Below are 27,650 nucleotides of genomic sequence, written 5' to 3' on the forward strand. Positions count from 1 at the left end.
GTTTATTTATTCATACCTGCCTCATTCCACAACAGATTGGGGCTCTGTATCTATCAGAACTGTGGATAATTGTGCTGTATGCATGGGGTGAGTGATTCCATTCTGCCAGAGATCTACTTAGATGCTATGGGGGGCGGGGGGGAACATCTCTTCATTGCCTACAGTCCCGCCCTGAGCTTGGCAGAGTTGGCAAAACAGCTGCAGGCACACAAAGCCAACCCTCTCATGTGACCAACCTGGAAAGACAGAGGCCTCAGCACATGACACAGACCGGCACCACAGCCTGAGCTTGTGACCCACACTAGGCTGAATTGGACAAATGCGTGGGAAAGATTTGAAGAAGCCCCTCTGGACAGGCACAGCTGCCCTCTGTCACCTGTGCCACTTGGCATGCCTGCTGTGAGAGGGAGCCGCTTGCCTGCTACCTGGCTTCCATCCAGATTCCAGAATCTTTACCAAGGGCCTCAGTGTGCTGGGGAGCTTCACAGGGAATCCCAGCACAGACAGCACTTCCTGAGAGTTTGTATGCTAAGGGCACGTAGGCAAACATAACCTGATGAGGGTTATTTGCTTCGTGTCAGTTTTATTGTGTTTCTAGCAAGAAAAGAGACACAGGGGAAGGTAAAACAAGATGAGGCTACAGCGGGGGTCCTCACCCTTAGGCTGGTTTTCTGGGGGAAGTAGCTTTTGAAGGGCTTATAGGAATGTCTTGTGCAGACATGAAAAATGGCCAAAGGGGGCAGACCATTATTTTTAGGATGAAATGATGAACGTATTGCTTACAAAAGGTTGGGTGAGCAAACACACATATTCGATGCTTCCTTGGGCAATGGAAAGACTATGGGATTTGCAGTATCTTCTAGCCCTATTTTCATTTTGTGGCTGTGTTACTTTGGCTCACCTCAACTTTTCTCATCTCTAAGCTGGCAATTATAAAGACTTCTGTATGTCTCAGAAGAAGACATGGGATGGGGATTAAACGACGTACATAGGTGCAAACACTTTGTAACCAGCAAGTGGTATTCACATGTGAATGGTTTTGCTTCACTATTTTATCTACTTAGCTTGGTGGCAGGGCAGAGCTAGAGGAAGTGGAGATTCAACATCAGGAAAAGATTGTACTTTAGTGGGGCACTGACAGATGGAAGAATATCGACAGGTATTTATGAAAGAGGAAAGAACTTCAGGAAAGGCCAGGAGGGAAGCCAGGAGTACTAGGCAGTGGCCTTCATTTCTAATTGCTGGCTGAGGGGAGCAAAGAAAAGGATGGACGTAAGCTGGATCAGAATGTGGAAGGCCTAGAGAGCCTGGAGGTTTGGACGGGTGATGGAAGTAGAAAATGTCTGAATGACACACTCTCGTCTAAGGTCTTGGAAAACACCTCAGGCCATCACATCCAGGGAAGGATGCATATGCAAGCCTGCTTCTACACCCTATGCCTGTCTGTGATCAGAGGGACACAATAGTATAAAGGGGCTGTGGCCTCAATGTCCTGGAGAGAAGTGTCCACAGCCACAGTGCCTTTCCTCCTTGCTGTAACGCATTACTCCAGAGGTTGCTTTCTCTTTGTCTGGAGTTTGTAAATGATCTGGTTTCCATCATTCCAGGCATAGAGCTGCTTATCTCTGGGGTTGTAATGGATCACGGAATGACTTCTCGGCCTCCTGGGGAAGAACAGTTTGGGCAGATCCTCCTCACCGATAGTGCCCAGCGGATCATAGACACAGGTGACACGATGGGGGCCATGGCCACCAGAACTATAGACCACATAGAGAACCCCACACAAAAGGAATGCGGCTTCGGCATCCTGGCTTCTGCATGGGGTGTCCCATGAGTGTTCCACTCCCAGTGTGCCAGGTTCAATTTTTGTGAGAACCAAATGGCCAGAGATGCCTGGCCCTGCATGGATGGCCCAGAGCCCATGCTCATCCACAGCCAGGTCAATGTATGTTGACGGGGAGTGCTGGTAGACCAGCGCTCGGCCCGCCCCTCCCGGGAGCAGCATTCGATCTTCCACAGTCCTCTTCTGCAGATTATATTTGATTATCTCATTGAGAGTCCCTTGGTTGTGAAAAAACAGAAAACCTTTGTGGATCACTTGGCCTGTTCCCTGCCAGGAATGCGTTAGGATGAGCTTCCGTGGGGCTGGCTTGGTGCTATCCTCCATGAATGCCCGCATGTTTGCAAATTCCCACAGAGTTTTGTTTCTGGATCCGATTAGGAAATAAACCTTTTGGGAACTGCTGGCAGCATCTTTCATCCAAGAGCCATGTGTATCCATAGTCTTCTTCACTATTTTCAGAGACTTTATGCCCATCAACATGTTGTCACAGCCTGGCAAAACAGGAGAAAAAGGAGAGAGACTTTGTAAACATGAGAGGTCTGCTTTTCTCACAGATTTCTTTTTTTCCCCTGCTTATTGTTGCATAGTTTACACACTGTGTTACATTAGTTTCACCTGTACAACATTGTGATTCAACTTGTCTATATGTTATGCTTGCTTACAGCAAGTGTAGCCATCTGTCACCATACAACCCTATGACAATACCATTGACTATATTCCCTATGCTATCTATGCCTTTTATCCTCATGACATTAATTTCTTTTTTTTTTTTTACTTTTTTATTCTTTATTTATTTTGAGAGACAGACAGAGCATGAGTGGGGGAGGAACAGAAAGAGACACAGAATCCGAAGCAGGCTCCAGACTCTGAGCTGTCAGCACAGAGGCCGATGTGGGGCTTAAACTCACAAACCATGAGATCATGACCTGAGCCGAAGTCAGACGCTTAATGGACTGAGCCACCCAGGCGCCCCGTGATGCCTGGTCATTAATTTCTTAACTGGATGCCTGTACCTCCCACTCCCCTTCACCCATTTTGCCCTTTCCCTCACACCCCAAATACTAGTTTGTTCTCTGTATTTATGGGTCTGTTTCTGCTTTTTTTTATTTTTAAGATTTCATATATAAATGAAATCATATGGTATTTGTTTTTCTCTGATTTATTTCACTTAGCATAATACCTTCTAGCTCCATCCATGTTGTCCCAAATGGCAATATTCCTTTCTTTCTTATGGCAGAATAATATTTCATTGTCTACATACCGTATCTTCTTTATCCACTTCTCTGTTGGTCGACACTTAAGTGCTTCTGTGTTTTGGCAATTGTAAATAATGATGCAGTAAACACAGGGATGCACATATCTTTTCAAATTTAGTGCATTTTGGTATTTTTGGGTAAAAACCCAGTAGTGGAATTACTGGATTATATGGTATCTCTATTTTGAGGGACCTCCCTACTGTTTTCCACAGTGGCTACAACAATTTACATTCCCACTAATAGCACACGAGGGTTCCTTTTGACTCCACATCCTTGTTATTTGTCTTTTTTGATACTAGCCATTCTGATAGATGTAAGGTGGTAGCTCTTTGTGGGTTTGATTTACATTTCCCTGATGATTAGTGATGTTGAGCATCTTTTCATGTATCTGTTCTCACTGGTTGCTTTTTTTTCCCCTTCGGTGTCTAGAATAAAGTTGTCACACATAAATCAATCACAACTTATAGTTTGGTTCAAAGAATCAAAGAACTAAATGAATAAATGGGTCTCTGTTAAGGGAGTTGCTGTCGAATTATAAGAGTCAACATTTTATTCAAGTCAGGATATAAACAGCTATTTGCTGGGTCAGAGACCCTGTTCACTTTCTTGGGGTTGACACAGTGAGAATCACTTAGGTGTGAAGCCACCTAGTTCAATTCCATTTGCAAAGATCTTACTGGGTATCTACTGTGTACTTAGCTTACAAGTCTCCCAGAACCATGTTAACTAAGTATTGAGAATAAAAAAATATATATAATATCAATCCTAAACCTTGAAGAGATCACCTTCTAGTGAAGGATTCTGGCCCTTAATACTACTAGAACTTTATAAGAACTCTATTCATCCATCCACTTATTTATATGAATGCACGCATTTGGTCAGTCAGCAGACAATGGATACCTCCAAAAGGCAAGGTACTGAGATAGGTGTTATGGGGTACAATAGGCTGAGGTACAGTGATAAATCAAGAATGGTTCTTGCTTAAGAGGCACCTAACTACAATATGAAGTTTAAAGTGAATTTTTTACAAAAGGACAGAGAATGGTGCTGTCATTTAAGGAAGGGGATAATGTGTATTTGAATTGACCCTTGAAGGATGCCATTCAGAGATGGTTGGGAATAACATTCTTTTTTTTTTTTTTTTTTAATTTATTTTTTTCAACATTTTTTTATTTATTTTTGGGACAGAGAGAGACAGAGCATGAACGGGGGAGGGGCAGAGAGAGAGGGAGACACAGAATCGGAAACAGGCTCCAGGCTCCGAGCCATCAGCCCAGAGCCTGACGCGGGGCTCGAACTCACGGACCGCGAGATCGTGACCTGGCTGAAGTCGGACGCTCAACCGACTGCGCCACCCAGGCGCCCCGGGAATAACATTCTTTACAGTTAACAAAACCACATTTGGGAAAGTCCTTCAGGGTCAGTGTTAGGAAAGTAGTGCAGCGTTTAAACCAGTATAAACTACATACTTGTTCTTGCCCCAAACTAGATGCATAAAACAAAATCGATTGAAACCAGCTCTGTGCCTGGAACACTGAGGGTGGGGCTAAAGAATATAGATTTTATTGTATAGGCAGGTGAAGAGCTACTGAAGTTTTTGAGCAAGAGTGAATCCTGGTCAAGATTAATTAACCTGGCAGTTGTGTGTATGATGGATACATGGGAGGGAAACCAAAATCAGGGAAACCAATTAGGAGAGTATTTCTATAATCCAAACAGGATCATAAGGGTCTAAAATAGGTGGAGGAAGATGAAGTTAAAAAAAAAGGTGGGGGGGCGCCTGGGTGGCGCAGTCGGTTAAGCGTCCGACTTCAGCCAGGTCTCGATCTCGCGGTCCGTGAGTTCCAGCCCCGCGTCAGGCTCTGGGCTGATGGCTAGGAGCCTAGAGCCTGTTTCCGATTCTGTGTCTCCCTCTCTCTCTGCCCCTCCCCCGTTCATGCTCTGTCTCTCTCTGTCCCAAAAATAAATTAAAAACTTTGAAAAAAAAATTAAAAAAAAAAAAAGGTGGGGTTACATTTTTCCAGCTTTTCTACTTTCCTTCGTGCAAAAACCCTCCCTTCTTGGAGTGCCTGGGTGACTCGATTAAGCGTTGGACTCTTGATTTCGACTCAGGTCATGATCTTACAGTTTCTGGGATCAAGTGCAGAGACTGCTTGGTATCCTCTCTCTCCCACTCTCGGCAACAACCCCCACCCCCGCAATAAATAAATAAACTTAAAAAAAAAAAAAACCTTCCTTCTTTGTATCTCATGCTATCAACTCCTTCTAGTCTAAATCACTGAGAGCTCTCCAGGACACTACCCATATGCATTAGGAACCTGAGCACTTCCAACCTCTTCAGCTCCACAGCACCTTGCTTTCAACCTACTTTAGCAACCCCCTCCATGTCCATACTCTGGATCCCCACCCCCCCATCCCCTGGAACTGTTCCCTATGAGAAATGTAAAATTCTACTATCCTACCCTCTGCAACAACACTTTGCCTTTCCATTTCTCACTTCTTTGCTCTTACCCCCTTTGCTCTTCCATTTCCCTGGGCCCTGGAGTCCCTTGACCTCTGCTTTCTCCCAGGCTGTCAGCCTCCTTTTCTATCCAACCTGGACCACTGTAATACTTCTCTCACTAGTATGCTTACCCCCCTAGTTATTCCACAATATGCACTCTACAAAAATCCGTGGCCTTGAGTGAATCCAAACCTCTGGCTGTGTCCCAGAGAGTTGCGTGTGGTGGAGAAGATCTCCCAAAGGTGCCCCTGCACATACGGCGTCTCCATCCTCAGCTGGGCCCTAAGTACATACTGCTCTTTTCATGGTTAGTCCCCTATCTTCCACATAGCAGGTATCTTAAATCCCACCCCCATACACTCACACTCTACCCCATCAGTCTCTTTACCAACAGCAGATTAATTCCTTTGCAAAAATAAATACCACCAGACATGAAGTGCCTCCACCTCTGCCCCTCGCTTATAAACTTCTCTTAAGTTGTTCCTACCCTTGCTATCCTCCCACACATCTTAGAAGAGGCCACATCATTCCTCCTGTGCAAGACTAATTCTTTCACTTGTGCTCTGATCTCACTCTTTCCTGGCTTCTTCTTGATTCCCTCAATGAATTGCCTCCTTTCTGTTATCTTTAATTTCTCCTTCATGGCTAGTTCCTTAGCTTGTAAACACTTTGCCTATATTAAAAAACAATTCTCCCTCAATTAGGCACCATTTTCTAGTTACTTCACTCTTTCTGCCATTTTACATAGTTTCTGTTCCAGAACAGTTTGTTCTCTGGATCTACTTCTTCACCTCCCATCTTTCACTTCAAAATAACTCCGCAGAAATCACCCTCCATAATGTCACTGGGGACCTCCAAACCGAAAACTCAGACCTTTACGTTCATATCTTACTTGATCTTCCCATAGAATGATGGTATTGATTAATTCCTTCTTCTTGAAGATTTCTTTGCCCTTGATCTTTGTGTCACTACAGTCTCTGTGTGTGCCTCCTACTTGCTTCTTCTCTGCTTATGGCAGTGACAGTATCTGTGTTCACTAAATGCCATTTCATTTTCCTCTTCCCTACTTCTATATTCTCAGCTTTCTTTGTAGTTAGGCTGCATCCACTGACCCGTGTTCTGTCCAAAGAGATGTGGACAGAAGTGGTGTGAGCCATTTCGACCTGGCCCTTAAATATGCTATCTTCCAGATGACCTTCATGTTTTGGAATTCTCATGGTGTCCAAGCTAAAGAGGGATATGGGCCAAGATGAAATTTGTTCCACTGGTCATTTCAGGACCCATTAGGACTGAGTCATCAGCTCTAATGATGAACTTGTTGGGACTGCACCATTAGACAGTCTACAGAGTTACAGAGATAGAGAGTGGTGGCTTACTAGAAGCATGAGGAATCCTGCAGGTATCCCTCAAACCCTGCCGAGGTCTGTATCATGGGTGGGACAGGAGCTGTATGGGCCTCTCTCCTTGACTCCTGGAGCATTTTGTAGTGGAATTACAGGTGTATAACAATCTTTCTGGGACAACTGAGCTCTCTGGGGGTTTCCCTCAAACCTTTGCAAAGGCTTTGGTATAAGAAGCTGGATGGGCTCATGGGTTGTCACTTTCTTCTTGATAAATGTTTGGGTTCTGCAGGACAACTGGGGACTATCTAGAGTCAGAGGACAGAAACAGGGTGAAGGGAGAGAAACTAGACATGAAGAAGAGAGGTGCATACCCAGAGAAGTCCCAGAGGTTCTGAGCTAAGCATTTCAGCAAACTGCTTGTTCTGCCAGCTGTTTGGCCCGCCATCTTACCACAGTTCCTTAATCAATTCACCATCCACTATTATTATACCTTCTCTTCCCTCCTCAAGCCTTCATCATACCCTCCTTACTTTCATATGAAGATCTTGCCTCTTATTTCACTTTCTAATGTACCCCATTTCTCTCTTGCACTTTATAATAAAAATCCTCAAAGGAGGAACTTCCTCACCTCCAATAATGCCCTAAGCCATTCTAATCAGACTTCAGGCTCTCACTGATCTAAACTTCCCTGCCTATGCCACAGAATCAGTTCTTCTCAAGGTCACCAACAACCTCCATGTTGCCAAATCCAGGGGTCAATTCTCAGTTTTCATCTTAACCAACTTCTCAGCAAAATTTGATTACTTGATTGCTACCTCCCCTTGAAACCTTTTTGTGTGGATTCTGGAACACCCTTCCTCTTGTTTGTCTTCCCATCTTTCTGGATTTTTTTTTTTTTGCATCCATTGTTGGTTTCTTTTCCTCTCCCACCCATAAGTGCTTTGTCCTCACACCCCTTCTGTCTATAATCACTTTCTGAACCACCTCATTCTATCTCATGGCTCTGCATACCATTTCAATTCTAATTAATGATAAATTCTGAAGTTGTCTCTGGAATGACATCCTATCAGGATGTCTACTAAGTCCCAAACCCACTTATCCAACTGCCTGCTCAGTAGCCCTACTTGGATATCTTCAAACTTAACCTGTTCAACATAGAACCCTTGCTTTTATATCCCAAACTCTTTTTCTCCCTACTCTTCCCATTTTAAGCAAAAACCATCAACAAAGTTTCTTATCTATAAGTCATTTTTTTTTTTCCGAAGGGCAGAGGGAGAAGGAGAGAAAATCCTAAGAGGATTCTTGTGCCCAGCATGGAGAATCCTCCACGTTTGGCTCCGAGCCTGATGTGAGGCTCCATCTCACAATTGTGAGATCATGACCTGAGCTGATATCAAGAGTTGGGGGACTCCTGGTGGCTCAGTTGGTTAAGTGGCCAATTTTGGCTCAGGTCATGATCTCACAGTCTGTGGGTTTGAGCCCCGCATCAGGTTCTGTGCTGACAGCTCAGAGCCTGGAGTCTGCTTTGAATTCTGTGTCTCCCTCTTTCTCTCTCTCTGCCCCTCCCCAGCTCATGCCCTGTCTGTCTGTCTGTCTCTCTCTCTCTCTCTCAAAAATGGGTAAACATTTAAAAAAAATTTTTTTTTGTTAAAAAAATTTTTTTTTTTTTAATTTATTTTTGGGACAGAGAGAGACAGAGCATGAACGGGGGAGGGGCAGAGAGAGAGGGAGACACAGAATCGGAAACAGGCTCCAGGCTCCGAGCCATCAGCCCAGAGCCTGACGCGGGGCTCGAACTCACGGACCGCGAGATCGTGACCTGGCTGAAGTCGGACGATTAACCGACTGCACCACCCAGGCGCCCCAAAAAAATTTTTTTTAAAAACTCATAAGCTTAACCAAGCCACTGAGTCAACCAGACTCCCCTAGAAGTCATTCTTAACTCCTTTCTCTCCATCTTCCCACCACCACCAAGTTCTGATAGTAAAACTAATCTTTAAATTATGTTATACTTAAATTAAAATGCTCAAGGGGCGCCTGGGTGGCTCAGTCAGTTGAGCCTCTGACTCCAGCTCAGGTCATAATCTCATGGTTTGTGAGTTTGAGCCCCACGTTAGACTCTGTGCTGACAGCTCTGACCCTGGAGCCTGCTTCAGATTTGGTGACTCCCTCTCTCTCTGCCCCTCCCCTGCTCACGCTCTGTCTCTCTCTCTCTGTCTCTCTGTGTCTCTCTCAAAAATAAATATTAAAAACAATTTTTTTAATGCTCAAATATATTTCTTTCCTCCTCTTCCCACCATTCATCCCTGTACTCCCTGAATTCTTCCCTCTTGCCTAGACCACTACAGTGGTCTCTAATTTGTCTCTCTGATTTTACTCTGGCTTACCTATAATATGCTCTCCACAAAGCAGTAGAAGTAATCTTTTTAAAAACATAAATTATGTGGCTGACCTGCTAAACCCATTCTCCTATCATTCTTGGAATAAAATCCTAACCTCTTACTCTGTCCTAAAGTACCTACATGATATGGCAGCTGTATCCTCCACTCTCCGCCCCGGCTCACTGTGTTGTGATTACACTGGCTTTCTTGCTATTCCAGGAGCATGTCAAGTTTCTCTGCCTCATGGCTCTTGTACTTGTGATTCTTTCTGCCTTGGGTACTCTTTTCCTTGATCTTCCCACAGTCTGCTCCTCTCATCCTTCAAGTCTTTGTTTCAATATCATCTCCCTAAGGGGCTTCCTGTGACTACTGCATCTAAATTTAAAATGACCTACTACAACATCTTTCTTATTTCCTTGAGATCACTTGTCATATTCTGTAATTATGTCATCTGTTTTATTTATTAGCTTATTGACCTTCTCCCCCACTAGACTATAAGCTCCACAAAAGTAGGGCTTTTGTCTTCATGTTTACTTTTGTACCGCCAATGCCTAACTCAGTGCTTTGTGGGCTCAATAAATATCTATTGCATTAATGAGGGAAATAGATTCATTCAAACAGATGTTTTTCTAGGGCCTACATAGTACTGTGCATCTGGAGTTCTGACCACAGGCCTGTCTTAAGTAAATAATAATTTGTAAAGTACTTTAAAGCTTTTAAGATACTTTCAAATCCATTATTTCATTTAAAAATCTGACACAAGGTTCTTATCAAGGAGCATATGGCAGGAGCGGGCGTGGGGAGCAACTCTAGCTGGGGAGAGCAGAGCCTCAGCAGGTCAGTCCTTTCCAAGGTCAGGTCATCAGTGGCTGCTCCCAGATGCCCAGAGGCCTTGCCTGGTCCCTACCGTGGCCAGGGACAGACTTTGGGACAAGCTATAGAAGTCTCTTAGCCATCAGTTGCCACCATATCCCCCTGTTGACATGCTTTGCCAGCCCGAGGGATTGTTTCCCCTTGCTTCTGGGTCCACTTCAGCCTGGTTACAGTCATCACCCCTCGTCTGTGAGGGATAGGTTCTAAGACCCCAGGGGATGCCTATATATCTATATCTGTATCTATATCTATATCTGTATCTATATCTATATCTATATCATCTATATCTATATACACATACTATGTTTTTCCCTATACATTATACATGGACACTTGTGATAAAGTTTAATTTATAAATTAGGCACAGTAGAGATTAACAACAATTATAATAGAACAATTATAACAATATACTGCAATAAATGTTATGTGAATGTGGTTCTCTCTCTCTCTCTCTCTCTCAAAAGTATCGTACTGTACTGTACTCACACTTCTTAGGATGATGTGCGATGATAAAATGCCCATGTGATGAGATAAAGTGAGGTGAATGACATAGGCACTGGGACACAGCGTTTAGGCTACTACTGACCTTCTGACGTTCGTCAGAAGGAGGATCATCTGCTTCTGAAGTGCAGTTGACAGCAGTCACTGAAACTGTGGAAAGCAAAACCACAGATAAGGGGGGATTAATGTATAGGAAGCATTCCCCCTGGGGAAGGCAGAGAAGGCTGCTCCAGCTACTTTAAACCTTAGGCGCTGCAGGACTGCTAACAGAAGGCCCCTCACCAGGCTGAGCCTGGGAGGCGGGCGGTGGGGGGGGGTGGGGGCGGGTAGGGGCAGCTCCAGGCTGTGGCTGGAAGAGGGAGGAGGGGGCTGTTCTGTTTATCAGGGCCCCATATCTGCCAGGTGAAGTGTACCTTTTCTCAGCTTCCTAAGCGGAGTCTGTCTCCTGCGGATGCTTTGCTCTTCTCACACTCTCTGGTGATCATGGAGGGTGAATGAATGAATGAATGAATGGGGGTTTAAGTTTACAACTGCTCATAAATGTCTTTAATGGGGAAGAGGAGGGGTCCATGGGCCACCAGAGAAGCTCAGAAACTGTTTCTGATTGGAGAACAAGCACAAAGCCTTGAGAAGTTAATAAATATGTACAAATACACATAATGTGCTTGGTATGGTGATACTTTATTTACATCAACTTGTCTAGTTCATACAATAAGCCTAAGTGGTAAATATTTCAAACTCCATTTTCTAAAGGAAAAGAAAGGCTTGGATAAGCTACTTAGAAGGTCACATGGCTATAGGTTCTCCTAACTTAAAGTGCACCAGGAGGCAGAGCTAACCAGGAACCCTCCAGCCAGCCCCAGGGCAGGCCCATCCCTACAGGAGGACAGTCAGCAGACTTACAGCCCAGCTACAGAGGGGGACTATGGCTAAGAACAAGGCACATTCAATGTCTCACGAGTGAGAAAATGTTCATTTAATATACAGCAGAAACTAATTCAACCATTCTTCTTTCTCCTTCTATTCCTCCTTTCTCATGCAGAATCCTTAGAGAAATAGCAAAACAAGAAGAGTGTTGATAGATGGTTTTGATTAGGCAGAGACAGTTGTGAGAGTGCAGAAACACACAACTGCCCCTTGTGCTCCTCCGATCCTTCCTTTGTAGAGGGAACCCAGCACTGGGAGTCAGAGACCTGAATGCTCTGAACCCCATCTCTGGTTCTCCATGTGTCTCCCTGAAAGTCCTTTGGTCAATCCACCCTTACCTATCCTAGCCTTAAAATGAGGAGTTCAGCCTGGAGTTTCTTCAGGGCAGATAGTCTATGGTTTTTATAAATTCCTCTTCTTTTTGGAATTTGGAGAAAATATAGTGTTTGAGTAAAAGGGTAAATTAGAAGTCCCTTCAGTGCTTTTCTTCAGAGAGAGATAATTAGCAGGAGAAAAGAGCTGAGGAAGAAATACATTTAAAAGCTTTGAGCTCAACAAAGATGCAAATTATTTAACAGAGACAATGACAATGAAGGATCCAACTGCAAATCAGAGAATGCAAATCTATGGTTTTCCCTCAAGCACAATTGGAGACAGGCAATTAGGACAGAGTGTGGCCCAAGGCCTCACAGTGATTTCATATACAAATAACACTCTTTGAATTTTTAAAATACTTTTTCCCTTATTTAATGGCAATACTCTCCAGACCTGGTGAGACTTGTTCCTCTATAGGGAGTGATGCAACTCCCCTGTGGTTATGTTTTAGAAACATGGTCTGGATGTTGGTGGAGAATGGACTGGGGGTAGGGGTGGGAAAGAGGGGGCACAGGGAAACAGGTAGAGAGTCTGTAGGTACAATCCATATCAGAGATATCCAAATAATGATGGACATGGCAAAATGAGTAAGGATTTGGGAAAACCTTAGGAAAATAGGGGTCAGGTCTTAGCAACTTGGTAGATGGAAGGAGCCCTCAAGGCTAGGGGCGATGGAATGCACAGGAGAGCAACAGAGAAGGGAACCCAGGTTTGCTTGGGGAAAACAGGGATGAATTCACTTAAAAAAAAAAAAAAAGAGAGAGAGAGAGAGAGAGAGAGAGAGAACGCCAGGGGCACCTGGGTGGCTCAGTCGCTTGAGTGTCTGACTTTGGCTCAGGTTATGATCCTGCTTCTTGTGGGTTGAAGCCCTGCACTGGTCTCTGTGCTGACAGCTCAGAGCCTGGAGCCTGCTTCAGATTCTGCATGTCTCTCTCTCTCTCTCTCTCTCTCTCTCTCTGCTGCTCCCCCACTCACATTCTGTCTCTCTCAAAAACAAATAAACATTTAAAAAATAATAAAAAATAAAAAAGAGAACTCCTATAAAACCATGAGTATTTTGACTGCTTCTTGGAATTCTGTGCTATGAAACTTGACTTTTTAAGCATCTGGATTGTATTCAGGTTAATAAACATTAGTCAATACCTATCAGGTGACAGTACAACGTTAGGCTCTAGGATGACAAAGATGGAAGCTCTCAAATGAGCAATTAATTAGAAAAGCTTTGAGCCAGTCAGTACAATGAAATTGTCAGCATGGACTTAATTTCTTCTAGAAATTAGGGCTGTTTCATGCTTTCTGCTACAGAATAAGTTTCAGATATCTCTGCACGGCACTCAAGGTCCTTCATCTGACCTCCTCTTGGCACTTCCCCACCACACTGGGCTGGTCACCGGTCACCAACTTGCCATGACCTCTTACAAGTCTTAGACTTCATCCATATTTTTCCTTAGCTTTCCATATTTTACCTTCACTCACTTGGGATACATCTACTGGTCCTTCAAAACCAAATTCTCTGGCTCCTACAGGGCAATCTGTTGCTCCTCCTTGTGCGTCCCAAGCACTCTGTGCAGGTGCCTCCCAGAGCAGTTCTGGTGCAGAAGTGGATTTGCTGCACCAGAGCAGCAAATTCTGTCTAATTTGTTTTTATCCATAGCTCCTGGGACCCACTACATATATCCTGTCTATTTAATCTCTTACTGCTTACTGTCCACAAACTCAGGAATCAATTTGATTCAGAGAATGCAGTATTAGTCAGTGTCCAAACTTACTATCCCAACTCATGGTATGCCAGCTTAGAAATCAGATTTGAATGGCAAGAGGTATGGGCAGACATGAGCAGGTGCTATTTCACACTCTTGAGTGCCTGGGTAGATGGATGGCAGGAAAGAGGGAAGGCTGGCTTGTGGGAAATGGTACTTAGTGAGTGAGCCACAGTAGGATTTGGCTTTGCACGACTGTGAATCCAGGGCTTTAAAAGAGCCTGGCATACAGCATATGTTGGTTTTGGTGAGTCCTACAGAAGTCTGTAGTAAATCTATATTAGAGGTTTTTCTAGGTTCCCAGACTAACTTCAAACTATTCCATGGTACCCAGTGTCGTACCCTGACAGCCTCCCTTTATTGGTGATTAGCAGCAGCTTGTGAGAAAGAAAACAGACTTGATACATGGCTGGTAGCCTGCATGGCTCTGTTCTCCAGATCAAGTTGAGAACTTCACAGGAGCGGATGGAAGCCTGCGAGATGTGTGAATGCGAGTGTGAGTCTGGCCTGCTTCCACTGTGGGGTCCCTCTCGCTGGAATCCAACACAGCCAGACTCCTTCAGATGCTTCCTTTTGGAATTGGCCAGCTCTCATAACCTCCACACCTTAGCTGATTTTCTTCCATGGTATTTATTATCTTCTATCTGACATGCTTTAAATGTATCCATTAACATATTTATCATTTGACTCCCCTCAATAGAATGTAAACCCCAGAAGGGCAAGGCTTTGTCTAATCTGTTGTTTTTACTGTTGTATGTCTGTCCTAAAAGAGCCATCTGGCACACACTATAATTTTTCTATTTTAATTATGAGTACGGTAAGTGTCAACAGATATAAATTACATCAAGAAAAATTCTTTGGGGTCCTGAATAACTTTTTAGAAGTGTAAAAGGTTCCTGAAACTGAAAGTTTGAGAATGCTGTCCTAGCGGGTCCAGGCTGGTCAACATGCATGGGAAGTGAGGCATTGAAATGGGCAGTCTCTGAGGAATTTCCGATCAAACAGCTCCATTTTGAACCAATTTTCTGACTGTTGCAACATTTAAGCATTCCAAGGTTATAATTATGAACATTCTTGTTTTTGTGTATTGTTCATTTCAAAAATGAGCTGGTTCTTGTGGGTTTTTCTTGCATAGTGTTTTTTTCTTTATTTTCTTCCTGTAACATTCTTACCAAACTAAAAAAGATGGAAATGTTCTTAGTTTCTAGGTGTGGTACTGCCATTCTCCCATTTGCTTGGTTGGAAAACAGAGTCATTTTGACATTGTACCACAGATTCTTCCTGTGAGATAAGTCTCACTTCATCCTGTTCTCATCCTTCCTGTCTCAAAGTCTAGGACTTGCTCTCTTGAACTTGAACTTTGCAGCAGCCTCAAAATCATCAGTCACACTAATGCGCAATTTACTGCTTCCATATAGAAATTGGCATATGTAAAAACTGATCTTGATTACTGCCTCTTTCCAGGAGCATCAGGACCTTTTGGCTTTTGCCTTATGAGATGTTGTTGGAGGTTCTAGTGGAAGTGTGGGCTCTAGAGCCAGGCTTGGAACTTGCTTTGGCCCAAAGAATTCAGTATAAGGGACCAGACCTTTAGTAGGCTTGTGCCTCCTTCCTCAGAGGTCTGCCTCTATCATGGGAACAAGCCCGCCCAGGTTCACTTCCTGAAATATCAGGGACCATGTGGAGGAGACTCAAACCATCCCAGCTGAGGCCCTCCTCAACCAGCCATCCCCTGGGCAATGTGCCACTGAAGAACCCACCCAAGAGCAGCCAAGCCTGGCCCGGACCAACAGAACTGCCCTGCTGTCCTATAGACTCCTAAGAAATAATCAATGATTACTGTTTTAACACACTAAGTTATAAAGTGGTTTGTTTTGCAGCATTCTTGTGGCAGCAGAGAATTGACATGGGTGGGGGTGGAGGGATGGAGAGCAGAAATGGAGGCTGAGATGAATCTAGTGTGTCTGGGGCAGGGGAACACGATCCTAGCCAGAGCGTGGGAGGGAGATGGGGCTGCATGAAACACTCAGCACCATAGTTTCGTCATCTAAAAAGAGGTCATAATTGTATCTCCCTGGCACGGGTGTGGTGGGTTTTGGGCAACATAACAGACAAAGGGCTTAATACAATCTTTGGCAATTAGTTGCCTCCACTCTCTAATAAACTATTCCCCAAGGTCAGAAAATATTGATTTCTACTCTGTTCCAGGCACTGTGATAGACTTGGAAAGCACAGTATGAATAATGTAGGGGTGCATGAACTATATTTTGTTTTCCGAATAGCACATCAGACACAGCATAGAGCATTGAGAGGATGCGAACAGGCAGTAGTGACATAAGATGAGGCTGAGAAACATTCAAAGTTCATGTGTTCAGCTGTTAGCATGTTATCTACCTTTTTACAATAAAGGTAAATACAGTAAATATAGTCTATATGATATTCATAGTTTTTATTTAATCAGAAGATGCCACTTTCATGGAGAATAACAAAATAGTTAAAGAAAGCTAGGTTGGGGTCAGGTTGTAAAGGGCTTCCTTTTTTTTTAAATTTTTTTTCAATGTTTATTTATTTTTGAGAGACAGAGAGAGAGATGGAGTGTGAGTAGGGGAGGGACAGAGAGAGAGGGAGACACAGAATCCAAAGCAGGCTCCAGGCTCTGAGCTGTCAGCACGGAGCCTGACGCGGGGCTCGAACCCATGAACCGTGAGATCATGACCTGAGCCAAAGTCAGACCTTTAACCAACTGAGCCACCCAGGAGCTCCAGAGGGCTTTCTTTATATTATGTTATGGGGTTTGCTTTAACCCATAGGTTGTGGTTACCATCAAAGTTGATAAAGCAATGATGCAGTAAATCTGGCAATATAACCCTGGTAGCAACATAGGACAGGGCCCTGGAACGGGGAGAGGCTGGCAGCAGGAAGCTTGGTCAGCAGGCTCCTGCAGTAATCAGGACCAGAGATGATGAGAGAAAAGTGCAGATGGAAAAAATAAATTTGAGGGATGTTCAGAAGGAAATATGTACTGGATATGGTGACTGGTCAGATGAGGGCCAAAGAGATGCTTCTGAGATTTCTAGCACAGGAAAAGTGTGTGTGGAACTCTTCTGCTAACTCATGGGGGGACAGAGATGAGTGTTTTAATTTTAAATGTAAATGGGGGCACCTGGCTCAGTCAGTTAAGCGTCAGACTCTTGATTTCAGCTCAGGTCATGATCTGGCAGTTTGTGAGTTCGAGTCCTGCACCCAGCTCTGCGCTGACAGTGAGGAGCCTGCTTGAGATTGTCTCCCCCTCTCTCTGCCGCTTCCTGCTCCCCCCTCAAAAGTAAAAATAAGCAAATAAAAAATAAAAATTTTAAATCTAAAAATTTAAAACATAAAGTAAATGAAGGAAAGGCAAATAATTAAAAACCAAGGAGGTAGGGGAAAATTTTTGACCCTTCTTGGCCAGGGTTTAAAAGAATGATTTAAAGTAATCTGTTTGTGGGGCGCCTGGGTGGCTCAGTCGGTTGAGTGTCCAACTTTGGCTCAGGTCATGATCTCACGGTTCGTGGGTTTGAGCCCTGCATCGGACTCTGCTGACAGCTCAGAGCCTGGAGCCTGCTTCAGATTCTGTCTCCCTTTCTCTGTACCCCTCCCTGGCTCTCATTCTGTCTCTGTCTCTCTCTCAAAAGTAAATAAACATTTAAAAAAAAATTAAAGTAATCTGTGAGTAGGAATCGTCATCAAACAGTGACCAAGGGGAGGGACATGGTCTTCATATGTGTCCCACAACGAGATCACAAGAAGCTGGGCCTCCTGGGTGCAGGCACGGAGTCTCGGAACAGTGGGCTCCTACCTCAAGTGCTTCCGTGACAGGCTTGGAGATGGCCTGCCTGGTTCTCTCTTCTGTGTACACCCATCCTCCCCTACTGCCAGTCTGTTCCATGCACAGTGGCCAGAATGACCTTCCCCAACCTCTGTCTGAGCTCTGACACATCCCTGCTCACCACTCTTAAGCACAACAGCATGATGGGAGAGGTTAGAATGTGGAGGAGTCAGCCGCCTTGGTCTGAATCCCAGCTCTGGCATCAACTGGCTGTGAGACCTTGGACAGATTGCTCATCCTCTCAGTGCCTTGATTTCCTCACGTACAAAATGGGGGATAACTATAATACATATACATAGGGGTGCCGTGAGAATTGGATGATATAACCCAGTAAGGTAAATTCTTAAAGATTATTCAGTTAATGAACACTCACTAAATATTAGCTACCATGAGTCACATTATTTTCATTTCTCATAGGTTGAAAGCGTCAACTGGCTTAGCATGAAGCCCCTGCCCAGTTCTCTCATCTGCTCTCCACAACTTCTTCCTCCACCTGAGGTCTGAATGCCAAGCGCCATTAGGCCTCTGTGCTTCCACAGGCTGTTCCATTTGCTTGAAGCAGCCTCTACTCTATTCTCCATTCAAATCGTTCTTTTCCATTATTAAAACTCGGCTTGAGGGTTACTTTCCAAATTCCACAGTCCCTCCCCACCCATCTCCACAGCAACCCTGACCTTGCTAAATTACTCAATGCCTGCCCCTGTGCTTCTGGTGAGAGCAGTCAACACTCTGGCTGTTACCCCGGGTTTGTTTAGATGGCCTCCCCACTTGGCTGTAGCTTCCTGAGGACAAGGATGTTACCCTATTCAATGTCCCATCTCTGATGCCTGGCACCATGCCAACGGAGACCTGGAATTCACTAGACATTTGCTGAATGAGTGAGCAAATGAATGAGTTATAGAGAGACTGAATGGGTGCTCACTCTACCTGGAGCCAAAAGCCATCAGCTGAAACAACTTTGGGACCGTCTATTAGTATCCATAGTGATGGGACTGGAGGTATCTTCTTAGATTGCAGGCCTTCCAGATGGATAAACAAAAGAAGTGTTGTGTATATAGGCCCTTCTGGACCCAGCACGGTGACCTATGGAACCCTGCCGGAGATGGCCCAGGATAAGCATTATATACATCTCTGGTGTTGCTGGCCCTATATTGCAGCAACTTCTGGGTAGAAATGTGCGTGTGCACACAAGTGCGTGCGCACACACACACACACACACACTCTCTCTCTCTCTCTCTCTCCCTATCTCTCTGTCCTGCACTTCACTTGTGTGTACACTCTCAATCCCCTCCTTTATAGTAAATACATTGCCACAAATTAGAGTTATACCTCTCTTAATGTTTTGTGCCCTGTGTCACAAACTAGTGGACCTTGGGAGTTGACTCACAGAGATGTTTTATTTGGCTGCCAGGGGTTTTTTTTTTTTGTTTTTTGTTTTTTGTTTCGTTTTGTTTTTAATGGCTTTGAATATAGGGCAGGCACATTTATAATACCTGAATGGATCCCACAGGCATTTAAATGTGCAGCAACAGATTTTCTTTTTGAAACATGATCTAACAAAAGATAGGAGTTATTTAATTCAGGAGAGAGAGGGTTACTTGAGGTCACCTACATGCGGCCTTGCAATAAAAGTTGCTGTGCTGAAACAGGAAATAAAGTAAAATCTGCTATAATGGCTTGTTTTGACTGCCTTTAGAATTTTTCTTCACAAGCTATTTGCGAGTTAAAAAGAGGTTAATACTCTTATCCACACAAGAATGTAGCCTGCAGAATCTGCAAAAAACTGCTAGATAAATTCTCAATCTGGGTATCTGAGGCAATGTGCTTTGCCCTAAGTTGCCAAGTGCAATGCAAAATTTCTTTTTACTAATAACAGAGTGCCAAAGACTTCGAATGACTTTTAAATATAAGTTGGATTATGTACAGCAACGTTCAGTCATTACATTCTAAATTCTGTGTGTGTGTGTGTGTGTGTGTGTGTGAGAGAGAGAGAGAGAGAGAGAAAGGGAGATGGAGACTGAAGGAGAGAGGAAGAGAGAAAGTGTGCATGTTGGAGTTAAGATTTAAGAATTTGACCTAACCCCAAAACATCCCTGGGATTGCTGCCCTCACGTGAACACCATTTGCAGATTGTCTCTAAATAAAGCCTAAAGACTTGAGAACAGCTCTATAGGAAATGGCTTCATTACAGAACAATTCTATCTTATTTATCATCCCCAGTATCTGACCCTTTCTGGTTGACTGAGAAATATTCCAGGAATAAATGCAAACCATTTTAGACTGATGTCAGAATTTTCTCGAAGTATCCTGAGACACAGGGTAGAATCTCCCAAGGAAGCTGCATCATTCTCTCCCTATGGGATTTCCAAAGAAACTCTCTCTCTCTCTTTTTTTTTTAAGAGAGAGAAAGAGCGCAAGTGTGTGAGGGCAGAGAGAGAGAGAGAGAGAGAGAGAGAGAGAGAGAGGGAGGGGGGAGAGAGAGAATACCATGAGAGGCAGAGGGGCAGAGAGAGAGAGACAGAAGTGGGGCTCACCCGATATGGGACTCGAACTCATAAACCATGATATCATGACCTGAGGCCAAGTCAAATGCTTAACAGACTGAGCCACCCAGGTGCCCCCCCGAAGAAACTCTCTTTAGAAGACAGTGTATATGTATGAATGAAACCCTGTGATGTGAAACACCCTCCCTGGCCTATAATCCCAAGGTGTTTCCCCACACACAAGGGTGCTGACTTGAATCTTAAGGATTTTAGTGGGAGCTCTGTAGCTGGCTCAGTCTCTTCTGGCCAAGGTTAGAAGATAGGAAGATCAGAGCCTTGTAGGAAGAAAGTTGATACATGTAATTAGCGACACCAGCTAGGCCTAGTGGACTAGAGCACCAGGTAGGCAGAGTTCTAAGATGGCCCCCAAGAATCCTTCCCCTGGTGGACGTACCCTACATAATCCCCTCCCCTTGGCTGTGTGTGACATCTGTGAATATGACAGGATAGCACCCATGATTTGGTTACATAACAAGACAAAGGTGGAGGGATTTTGCAGATATAATTAAGGTCCCAAGTCAGTTGATTCTGAGCTAACCCAAAAGAAGGTTATTATGGGTAGGCCTGGCTTATATCACATACAAATTCTTAAGAGGGACTAGGCTGAAGAGAAACACTCTCCTTCTGTCCTTGAAGAAGCAACAACGACATTGTGAACTGCTGATGTCAATGGGCAACACAAGCCGAGGGCCTCGGTCTTAGAGCCGTAAGAGAGCAAATTCTGTCAAAAACTTCAGTAAGCTTGGAAGAGGACCCTGAGCTCTGGGTGAGAATGTAGCCCAGCTAATACCTTGACCGTACCCTCCCGAGGCCTTGAACAAAGGGAGGTGAAACTGTGCCTAGACTCCTGATCCACAGATTCTCTGAGATAATAAATGTACCTTGTTTTAAGCTGCTAAATCTGCAGCAATTTGTTACTCAGCATTAGAAAACTAAGATAGATATAGTTACTAACAGAAATGGCAAAAAAAGAGGGGCACCTGGGTGGCTCAGTTGGTTAAGCATCTGAATTCTGCTCAGGTTATGATCTCGCAGTTCATTGAATTCGAGTTCCGCATGGGGCCCTATGCTGACAGCTCAGAGCCTGGAGCCTGCTTCGGATTCTGTGTCTCCCTCTCTCTCTGCCCCTTCCCACCTCGCACTGTCTCTGTCTCTCTCAAAAATAAATAAATGTTAAAAAAAATTTTTTTTAAACAAAAAAGAAATGGCAAAAAAAGGAAAAGTGGGGGATGGGCACAGAATACAAAACACAGAAAAGTCTATTCTTGAGTGGAGAAACTCTGAAAATAATACGTCAATACTAATCACACAATTGTGGTTGTTTACAGGTTTGTCTTCCCCTAAACTAAGCTCTGAGGTGACTCTGCCATCAGTATCTCCTCTATGGACAATTTTTACAGCCTCCTCCATGGGCCACACTGATCTAGACTCTGTGAATACAGACAGGAAGATGTCTGTATGTTTACGGTCTGGTTGAGGAATAAATACACACACATATGTGTGGTTGAAAGTATTAATGCTCCCTTGGAGGATTTAATGAGCTGCTCCAGGAGCACCAGAGGTCAATCTGCCTGGCAGAAGGGATTCACAGAGAATTCACAGCATTTGAGTCAAAAAGGGGGAATAAGAAAAACTATATATATAATATATATATTATAATATATAATATATATTTAATTGCAACTGCATGTGGGTAAAGTGTGAGAGAAGAAGCAGCCGGAAATGAACTTGAGTCATTTCGTAAAGGGCCTTTCTTATATAAAAGGCCAAGAGATTTGAATGGAAATTTTGGTGTTGATAGTTCTACACAGAGGAGTAATGTGATTAATTTTGTATTGTGGGGAGGTCTGTGTGACAGCAGATAGGAGGCAAGACCGGAGACAAGAGGAGCAGTAAGAAAGGAAGCTCAGAGGACAGACATGTTCTGCTCACGCCTTTATCCCTACTGTGTAGTACAGGGCCCGTCCAGGGGTAGGGGTCAAAAGTGTGGAATCTTAAACCAATGAATCATCAGTCAAGGGCTCCAGAGGGAACAGGCATGGAAGAAGCAATCTCTGAAAAGTTGAAAGTTTTCACTCACCATGGAAGAGGGAATATTTCAGGCCTCCAGTGTCTGAGGGATGATGCAGATGATAAGGGTTCAAAGAGCAGCAAGTTCAGAATCAGGACCTCTGCTGGGCTCTAGCTGGAGAAGAAAGGGGCAACCCCAAGGCCTGAGGGGCTTAGCCAGTCCAGGGACCAGGGGCAGCTCAGGGATCTAATCTAGCACCATCGTTCAGGATCAGGGTCCTGCCTGACCCCTGGCAGGAAAGCTCAGGTACACTAATAATACCCAATCCTCCTCATCAGCTTTTTAGGCAGTCTCTGTTCATCCTCTCCTGGATCATCCTTACCCTTTCCCTCCTTCTCTCACCCCATGTTTATCCCCAGTTGCTCCCTCTCAGAGGATGATTCATCTCAAGATAATGTCAAGGCCAAAAAGGATCACTCATTCAACCAACTTGATCAACTGCTTCATATTATAGATAGGCACCCTTCTCTCTGCCTTCTGTTCTCCTTTCCATCAAAACCTAATAACTCCTCTGACCATGCTGACAGTCTCTCCAACAATCCATTCATTTGTTCACTTAGTTATTCACTGACAAATATGTGTTGAACACAGACACTGTTCTAGGCACTGGGGCACAGCATTGTGCAGGATCGTATAGAGCTAACATTCTAGACGCAGAGGCAGAAAATAAGCAGTGAGCAAATAAATGAACTAGAAGATTTCAGAGTAATAAGTTTTCTGAAAAAACAAATAGTAGAGTAATAGTGCTCCAAAACTCCTCCTGGGTTTCTTATCTCAACGTATTTGAGACCAGCCACCCAAAACCTAAGTCAAAGATCCAGAAAGTGTCCTGGACTCATCATTTTCAGTCATTTTTCACCTTTAATTATGAGTCACCAAGCCATGTGGATTCCAACTCTCAATGGCTCTCAAATCCATCCGCCCTTCTCTATCTCAATAACACCTAACGCAGACACCATCACTTGTTGCCCCAATTGCTACAGTAGTCCCCCACTGGTCTCCTTTCTCTAGTCTTGCCCTCTTCCTTCATGTCATGTCCCTGATGAACATTGTTTAGTGGTTCTCTATCATTTTTCCAATCAAGTTCAAACCCCTGAGCTTCACATGCAAGGTCTTTCATTGAACTCTACAATCTTGTTTCTTGTTTTGCAAATGCATCTGCCCCACTGAGCTTCCCTTCAGCCATATCTGCAGACCTACATGCCAAAGTGTTCTATACTCTCATGCCTTCAGTATATTGTGCCCTCACCTCACGTACCTTTTGCTCATTTTTCTCTAATACTTTGTTTAAAACTCAGATCAAGGGGCACCTGGGTGGCTCAGTCGGTTAAGTGGCCAACTTTGGCTCAGGTCATGATCTTGCGCTTTGTGAGTTTAGGCCCCAGGCTGGGCTCTGTGCTGACAGTTCAGAGCCTGGAGCCTACTTAGGATTCTGTGTCTCCTTCTCTCTCTGTCCCTCCCCTGCTTGTGATCTGTTTCTCTCTGTCTCTTAAAAATAAATAAACATTTTAAAAAAATTTAAAAAAACCTCAGATCAAGTGTCACATCATTTAGGAAGACCCATCTTATGATGACCCATGGAGTTCTTATCAGGATTACACTGAGAGGATATATGAAACCTTTAGCACAATGATGACACTCAGCTTTTATCTTATTTCTCTGATGGAATTTCTCACATTTGGGACAGACACAATTAACATATGAATAAAGTTTTCCTATTTGCAGTGAAACCATCTCAGAATACAGGCTCTGAGCTAGGTGACTTGTCTCCCTCATTGTTTTAATAAAATGGACTCATGCACAGGAAATTTTCTTTCTCGCTTATGTTTTTCTTGCTTGATACTCGTTATTATAATTTGAGCTCCTAACCATTATTCTTAATGGCCTGGAAGGGATTTGAACAGGATCCCAAGATGGAAGACAAATCCCCTAGATATCACCATCCTGACAACACAGTAATGATTCACTGCAGTCCTCAGTCCTGAGGGTTGACCAATGCCATTTACAATTTCAGACTATTTCTTGGCACATTAGCAGCCGCTGCCTACTCTCAGGGCACCGGGGGAATCTGCCAACCTTCTACCCTCCCTGGAAGGATCTGGTACCACACACCTCTTCCAAACCAAGGTCTATCTGGAGATGTGCTTCCCTAGCTGACCTCTGACACTGAAGCCCTGACCTTCTATGGGGGCTTTAAGAACTCTCTATGAAAGGAAAAGCTGCTTTCTGAGAAGGACTTTTTCCTTCAGACACCTGTTCCCTGGTAAGGTTTCCCTCCCAGAGCCTGCCCCCAAAACTGTACATCTGGTTCTTACTCTCATACCTGGCCAGACCCCTATCTGTGCCGAGTCTGTGTCTCTGAATTTGAGTCCCTACAAGGGCTGTAAAAGACATGGTTCTCTTACTCGCATTCAGCAGAGTCCGGATCTTTTTCTCTTCTTCGGCCTCTTGGATGAGCTTTTCTGCCAGGGTCTTGTCCTCTGATTCCAGGCATATGTCAGCTTCCCGCAGGTACTCCAGGTAGTCTATCTCGCGCTGGGCACGTTCGACTCTCAGGGCCAGGTTAGCCACTGCACTCCTATACTCACTGGTGGAGGTCTGACATCTTCCCAGCATAACGGATATGTTTTTTGAGAACTCTTGGAAGTCGTGAATGTATGCCCTCGTTGCTTGGGTACATTTTTCCAGTCCTTGCTTCAGTCAGAAAATAAATTCTCAAATTATTGCTAGTTACTTAAATTGGTCAAGAATACAAATAGCTATCATTCGCAGAAAAATATTTTTAAAATACAAATAATCAGGGGTGTCTGGGTGGCTCAGTCAGTTAAGCGTCCAACCTCGGCTCAGGTCATGAGCTCGCAGTTTGTGAGTTCAAGCCCTGTGTCGGGCTCTGTGCTGACAGCTCAGAGCCTGGAGCCTGCTTTGGATTCTGTCTCCCTCTCTCTCTGCCCCTCCCATGCTCATGCTCTGTCTCTCTCTGTCTCTCAATAATAAATAAATGTTTAAAAAAATTTTAAAAATCCCTCAGGGTGAGAACTGTATTACTTTGTAAGTGTCCACATTGGTCAACAGTGACTGCCACCTGGGATTTGACTTCCTCTCCAAGTCTTGACCAAGGTGGGAAGATCTATAGGAACCATATCCCCATCTTTTAAAAAATCCACATTCATAGCAATCAAAGTGTCTGCACTTTATACCCTTTTCTGCAGAAAAACTTTTCAGGTATTGAGGGAAACCTGCAGGAATCCCAGGGCAAGCTAGTGCTAAATGCAGGGGGCCCAGAGTTGAGCCTAATTCTGGCACTTTCAAGGAGGTACCCTGGGGAGGAGCTGTCTGAGGAAAGAGCAAGTAAGGCAAGCAGCAAGAGGCCATGGCCTGGGACCATCTTGTTCCCTGTCCCCAGCCTCAGCTGGTTGGCTGGACATTAGGAAATGCGTTCAGCCTGCTCTTTGGAATTATTTTACTTAACCAGATCATCAACTAATTTGGACTTTAAAAATATTCATGAAGATATAGAAAATAAATATTGGAAACAAGAGTGTCTTTGGAAAAAAAAAAGTGTCTTTGGAAAAAGGTAAAGAATTTATCAAAATTTAACTTGTACAAAAGCAAGGCAATTGAGTATGAAATAATGGCAACGCCAGGGGTATGCCAAAGGCTAGGGCACAGGGTTACATTTGTCGCTGGGAGCCTGTCTGTGCTGCAAAAATGGTGGGTTTTACAAATTTTAGTGAAGTGGCAGCTGCAACCCATGGGGAAGGGGACCCCCAACACTTTCTCTCTAACACTGCTGAAATCTACTCATTTCTTTTCTTTTGAGAGAGAGAGAGAGAGAGAGAGAGAGGCAGAGCATGAGTGGGGGAGGGGCAGAGAGTGAGAGGGAGACACAGGATCCGAAGCAGGCTCCAGGCTCTGAGCTGTCAGCACAGAGGCCAATGTGGGGCTCGAACTCACAAACCATGAGATCATGACCTGAGCAGAAGTCAGCGCTCAACAGACTGAGCCACCCAGGCACCCCTGAAATCTACTCATTTCTAAACCCAAGTGCAGTTTGGCAAAGGAGCTAAGATGTAGCCTCTTGATATAATACCATAACTTTTTACAGTGGCCTAATATTTTATCATAAAAAGACAAAAGGAAAACTAACATCTACTATCATACTGATATAGTAAAATACAAATAAAAAGTGACCAAAATTTTTAAATTATTTTTTGTTTTTAATGTTTATTTATTTTTGAGAGAGAGACAGAGCATGAGCAGGGCAGGGGCAGAGAGAGAGGGAGACACAGAATCGGAGGCAGGCTCCAGGCTCCGAGCTGTCAGCACAGAGCCTGATGCAGGGCTTGAACTCATGAACTGTGAGATCATGACCTGAGCTGAAGACTGACACTTAACCAACTGAGTCACCCAGGCACCCCAGAAGTGACCAAAATTTTTAATTTTCATATTTAAATAATGGAACTATTGAATAATAACAACACTTTGTAACATTTACCGCCATGCCAGGCAATGTTCAGAATAGCCATAGGAGATAAATTCTATTATCATCCCCACTTTACAGATGAGAAAAACTGTCAGATCAGACCACAAAGTGAAGCCTGCTCAAAGTTTGAGAGTGGTGCAGCCTGGGCTCTGGAGCCAGCTCTCTGAACCACTAGATGATAAAAAATCTCAAGTGTAATGTTGGCAATGTATTTATGATATATGTGGGGAAAGTGCATCCCAGTAGAGAGGGAAACAGGGGTAAGATAACATGACTTCCGGGAGGCATGTTCCCCGGATCAGGTGCACAGATGCTACCTACCTCCAAGACTTGAAAGCGCTGGTAGATGTAGTGCACCATGGCTGGGTCCTGGGCACACTGTGGAGGGAGCAGGAGAGCTGCAAGGAACAGAACCAGGAAAGCAGATGCTTGCTGAAGGGCCATCATTGTCCTGCAAATCACCCAGGGGTGGAATCTCCTGTGCTGTGCTTCTCCAAGAAAACTCAAGGGTCCAGGTAGCAGTCTCCCACTTTCTAGCCACTGCTTGAAAATCCTCCACAAACAGCCAGAGAGCAAAGCCTGCTTGTTATTCCACCAGATGCGTGATCTCACTTTGCAAGCCAGTGATCAAGTCCAGCTGTTGGCAAGCCGGTCCCTGGAGGCCTTGCAGGTCGATGTGGGGTAGAGAGTTCCTTGGGTCCATCTGCTATTATCACCCTTCACACACACTGATCCTCTCCAGGCTAGTGGCTGGACCCTCTTGCAGGCCTGGGTGAGTGTGCACTGGGGTGGGGGTAAGGGTGGGGAGGGCAGCCCTCCTCCTCTCCTTGGCTCCTTGCATTTTACTTCTGCTTTCCTCCTCCCTAGCGGATTCTGCAGTCCAATCACAGGCCTGACCCAACACAAACCAAACCACCCCCAACTTC

At 44.3% G+C, this 27,650-nt stretch overlaps 1 protein-coding gene across 2 annotated transcripts; it reads right to left on the bottom strand.

Annotated features, from left to right (window-relative positions):
* Positions 1 to 563: 563 nt before the first annotated feature.
* On the bottom strand, positions 564 to 27,650 carry OLFML1 (olfactomedin like 1). Of its 2 annotated transcripts, XM_049650806.1 has the most exons (4): positions 27,046 to 27,650; positions 24,647 to 24,935; positions 10,686 to 10,850; positions 564 to 2,334 (listed from the first exon to the last, which is right to left on the bottom strand). In XM_049650806.1, the coding sequence occupies exons 1-4, from the start codon at positions 27,169 to 27,171 to the stop codon at positions 1,544 to 1,546; spliced, it is 1,371 nt and encodes a 456-aa protein (XP_049506763.1). In that variant the 5' UTR covers positions 27,172 to 27,650; the 3' UTR covers positions 564 to 1,543. The 2 variants fall into 2 exon arrangements, with proteins under 2 accessions (XP_049506763.1, XP_049506754.1); XM_049650797.1 differs by lacking the exon at positions 10,686 to 10,850.

This window comes from Panthera uncia, chromosome D1 (assembly GCF_023721935.1).
Source record: "Panthera uncia isolate 11264 chromosome D1, Puncia_PCG_1.0, whole genome shotgun sequence".
NCBI lineage: Eukaryota > Metazoa > Chordata > Mammalia > Carnivora > Felidae > Panthera > Panthera uncia.